A 4097-nucleotide genomic window follows, 5' to 3' on the forward strand; every position below is an offset into this window, starting at 1 on the left:
GGCCCGCCAGCCGCCACCGCCCGCACCCCGAGCGCCACCATGAACTCGCTCTTCAGGAAGAGAAACAAAGGCAAATACAGCCCCACTGTGCAGACCCGGAGGTGAGGAGGCGCCCGCAGCTCCGTTCCGGGACGCTCTTGCGCCTGTGGGCGCACAGGACCGGGAAGACCGCCCGGGCAGTGTAGGAATGGGGGTCACGGGGGCCCAGGAACAGGGGACTGAACCGGGAGTGCGAGACTCGCGGGAACGTGGGACCGAGGCCACCCTGAAGCTGGAAAGCACCGCCGGGTGGTAGGGGACTGGCTGGGGCACCCGAGGGGGAGCATAATTGCGGACTTCGGGGACTCCGGGAGCCCAGGGAGCGTTGCCTTGAGGGCCTAGGGCATGGGCAGCTGAGCTGGGGGTACAGGGCACCCCCGTGTCCCAGGGTCGCTCTTGAGCAGAGGGTCGCCCAGGACCGGGAATAGCCACCTGGATGCGGGGGCGGAGTTTTTGGAGGACCGGGCACTTAAGGCGTGGTCGCCGTGGGCGACCCAGGAAGCTCCGTCCAGGGGGCGCCCTGAGGCAGGGAAATTGAGCTGGCGTCGGAGGGGTGCTCTCCAGTGCCTCTGAGACCGCGCAAGTGTTCCTGGCGTCGGAGAGGCGAGGGGGTGGGGGTCCGAAGGGGGTGGGCCATCCCCCGCTGCCCTTCCCGGCACCTGCCACTCTGCGCTCCAGAGCCGCGCTCAGAGGCCCTGGGGGGTGCGAGGTCGGGTCGAGGGGCACACGGGCAGGCACCCCCTTTACCTCCCCACCCTCTGGGTTCTGAGCGGAGGTTGGGTGGCGTCCGGGCCTCCTCTTCGAAGCTCGGTTTCTCAGGGGTGTGGCTCCCTGCCCCCACCCCAGCCCCGAAACTGGCGGTGTCTCTGAGCCGCGGGTTCCCAGGGCGGCCTGGGAGGGGAATGGCATGTCTTGATGTGTTTGCAGTGAGAAGCAGCCCACGTCCGTTTTGATAAGCCTAATGTGTTCACTTAATAACCTGTTTGGGGGAGCCTGGTGGAGATGCTGAGATTGATGGAGGCGGTGGGAATCCAGCCCCTGCTTTATCCCCCCACTTCTGAAAATAGAATGGGGGCTCTGGGTTAGCAAGGACCATTTTGCCAGCTTCCTGGACAAGAGGCTTCAGGCAGGTGAGGGGCCCGCAAATTGCATGGCTCTCCTGGCTGGGAGTTCTGCCCCCAAGCTGCTCTCACTGGGAGCCCGCAATGTGCCCTCCAGCAGCTCCTCACTCCCTCCCTAGGCCCCAGAAGAAGGCAAGGAGAGGCTTCTGGGCCCAGGGCTCCCACCCAACCCCTGCAGTCCGGCCTAGGCCGACCAGTCCGACAGGTGCAGGCAGTGGGGCCCTGGCATGCTGGAGTGCAACACTCCATTCCCTGGCCTTCCAGCCCTTTCAGAAGCCCCCCTGCCCTGTGATCCCACCCACCCATATCTCCATTTGGGCCCTTTCAAGCTCAGAGGCATTTCCCCCCTTCAGAGATTTCCCCACCCCTCCCCTATCTTTCACAACCCCAGAGACTGGGCAGGGCCTGCCTGCTGCTCCTCCGTGGCTGCGTCCAGCTGGCACTCGGACCCAGCCGGGGGCCCGTCCAGTCCCTGCACTGTTCCCTGGGGCATTGCACAATTGGATGCTCTGTGCCAGCCGTGGAGAACCGTTCTGTCCTCTCCACCCCAGAGACTAGGCCCATCCAGTCCTTCACACATGCAGACACCCACACACCAGGAGTGGGGCCAGGCCTCGCCCCGCCCTCTGCCTCCCCCCGCCCTCTGCCTCCCCCCGCCCTCTGCCTCCCCCCAGCCTCCCTCCTTTCTGCAGCTTTCCATCCCTGAAGGCCTCAGCTTGGACCTAACAAAAGGTTGTAATGAACCCAGACAAGCTGGGAGGGGTGCGGGCTTTCCTGAAAGTGTGAGGATGAAAGGCATCCCATCCTTTATAGCTGCAGGGACTCAGAGGGTCTGGGGTGGCAAAGATTTGGGGTCCCGCCACTCTCTGTATCCCTGGCCCAAAGCAGCCGCCGTCTGTCCTAGACTGACAGCCATTGGTCCCAGGTCTCCACTTAGATGTCTCTTTCTCCAGGAAGCCCTCCTGATTCTGTCCCTCAGCATGGGGTGAAAGACCATTCCTTTGAGCCTTGCCACCCCAGCACAGAATGAGCACAGCCACAACTCTGAGCAGGTGTCAGATGCCTCCCCGGGTGGTCTCCAAGCCCAGTGCATCCCTCTGCCCCCTCCCCTTAGTGGGGACTAGTTCTTAGACTAGATTGTGGGGTGGAGGTAATCCTGTATCCAGTTCTCTCAAATGCATCTCTCGAGCATTGCCTGATGCCCAGCTAACCCCATAGCACGTGTCTTGGTTGGGGGTGGAAGGGACAGACTTGTGGCTCTAGGCTGTGGTCGCTGGTCACAGGAAGTGGATCTCCAAGTTATTCGTTCACCCCGAGTTTTCCAGGGGCCCGCTCCATTGTTTGGGGGAGAACAAGGTTGCTGGTGAGATTCGGCATGGTGGGGCAGGTAGGAGCTCCAGCACGGCGAGCAGAAGGTCTCACTGTTGATCCTGGCATCTCCACCCTGGAGCCTCTGGAAGCCTTGTTTTACCTTTCTGCACAGCACGGGTGGTGATACTGAGTGTCTCATGCCTAGGGCTGCTGGGAGGAGCAGGGCACAGCACACGGGAGGTGCCTGGATGAGGGTTAGCACCCCTTTCCGGGCCCAGGGGACCCAGGAGCCCCAAGTTGTGCTTTCACACCCAAGGTAGTCAGGCCTTTGGACTACAAAGTGTGAATGAGTGAATGAAACACCCCGCCAAGAAAGCCACCCCTTCCAGTTTGTCCACCTGGGCCGGGACAGGGTGTGAACCCCGTTGCTCCCGTTGCCCGGGTTCCTAATGACAGGTGTGAGAGCTGATCTTCACACCTGAGCTAATGACAGAGTCAGGCTGGATGGTGCGGGTCACCGAGGACAGCATCCAGCCTAGCAGAAAGGCCCTGGAGGAGACCCGCTCCCACCCCCCTGGCTGTGCAACCTCAGAGGAGCTGCTTGACTTCTCTGAGCCTGTTTTCTCACCTGTGGGATAGGAATAAGCACGGTACCTGCTTGGAGATGTTGACTGAGGATTAAATGAAATAATGCAGGGGAAAGGTTGAGAATGATAAGAGGCCTCAGGTAATGGCAGCTATGACAATTACAGTTATTAAGCAGATGCGGGCAAGGTGGCTGTGGTATACCCAGGGTTAAACTTGATATCATGGTGGACAGGCTGTGTACCGCATAATTCCATAGGCACTGTTGCTGGGGGTTAGCAGGTGGAGGAGACGTTAACCACCTCCCTGCACTTGAGTCGCTGGCAGTCACATCAGAGAGTAAGATGGAGTCAAGGTTCAGTACATGTATCGTTATGTGAGCATCGGGCTGATAGGGCCAGGCACGAGCAATGGAGCGTAGAGCCGGACAGATGAGGTCTCCAGCCTGGCCACTCGCTTGCTTTGTGACTCGCCTGAAGTGAGAACTGTCACAGTCAGAGCACAGATGCTGGGAGGTGAGGGAGGACTTCCCATAGGAGGCATCTGACCTGTCACGGGGCAGGATGGAGTGGCCAAGACCCAGCTCTGCAGTCAGGCTGAATTCTGCCTCTATTTTAAAAGAAACAGCCTCCCTGAGTCTCAGTGCTTCTGAATCTGTTGAATGGGATTAATCTTGCCTCTCCACCCTGATCTGGGTCCCAGTAAACACCCAGCAGCCTGGCCTCACCTACACAGGTCTTGCAACACTGGCCCAGCCCTGATGGAGTGCTCCTGCATGGGAGGCAGGACCCCAGGCTTTGAGGGGAGAGCTGGCAAAAGGGAAGCATGCTCTACTGGGAGGCACCGGGGGTACCCTGAGCCTCTTGGTGGTTAAGCACACAGTGTTTTATTAGCTGGGCATGGTGGTGGGTGCCTGTAATCCCAGCTACTCAGGAGGCTGAAGCAGGAGAATCACTTGAACCTGGGAGGCAGAGGTTGCAGTGAGCCGAGATTGTGCCACTGCACTCCAGCCTGGGCAAAAGAGCGAGACTCTGTCTCAAA

General features: G+C 60.1%; 1 protein-coding gene across 1 annotated transcript in view; it reads left to right on the forward strand.

Annotated features, from left to right (window-relative positions):
• The first annotated feature begins 39 nt into the window (after positions 1 to 39).
• Positions 40 to 4097, forward strand: part of PPL (periplakin) — a 66723-nt gene continuing 62665 nt past the window's right edge. Inside the window, 1 exon segment of the mRNA XM_011978455.1 lies at positions 40 to 101. Coding sequence (XP_011833845.1) covers positions 40 to 101 — 62 coding nt within the window.

The sequence above is a fragment of the Mandrillus leucophaeus genome, unplaced genomic scaffold (assembly GCF_000951045.1).
Source record: "Mandrillus leucophaeus isolate KB7577 unplaced genomic scaffold, Mleu.le_1.0 Scaffold195, whole genome shotgun sequence".
Classification (NCBI taxonomy): domain Eukaryota; kingdom Metazoa; phylum Chordata; class Mammalia; order Primates; family Cercopithecidae; genus Mandrillus; species Mandrillus leucophaeus.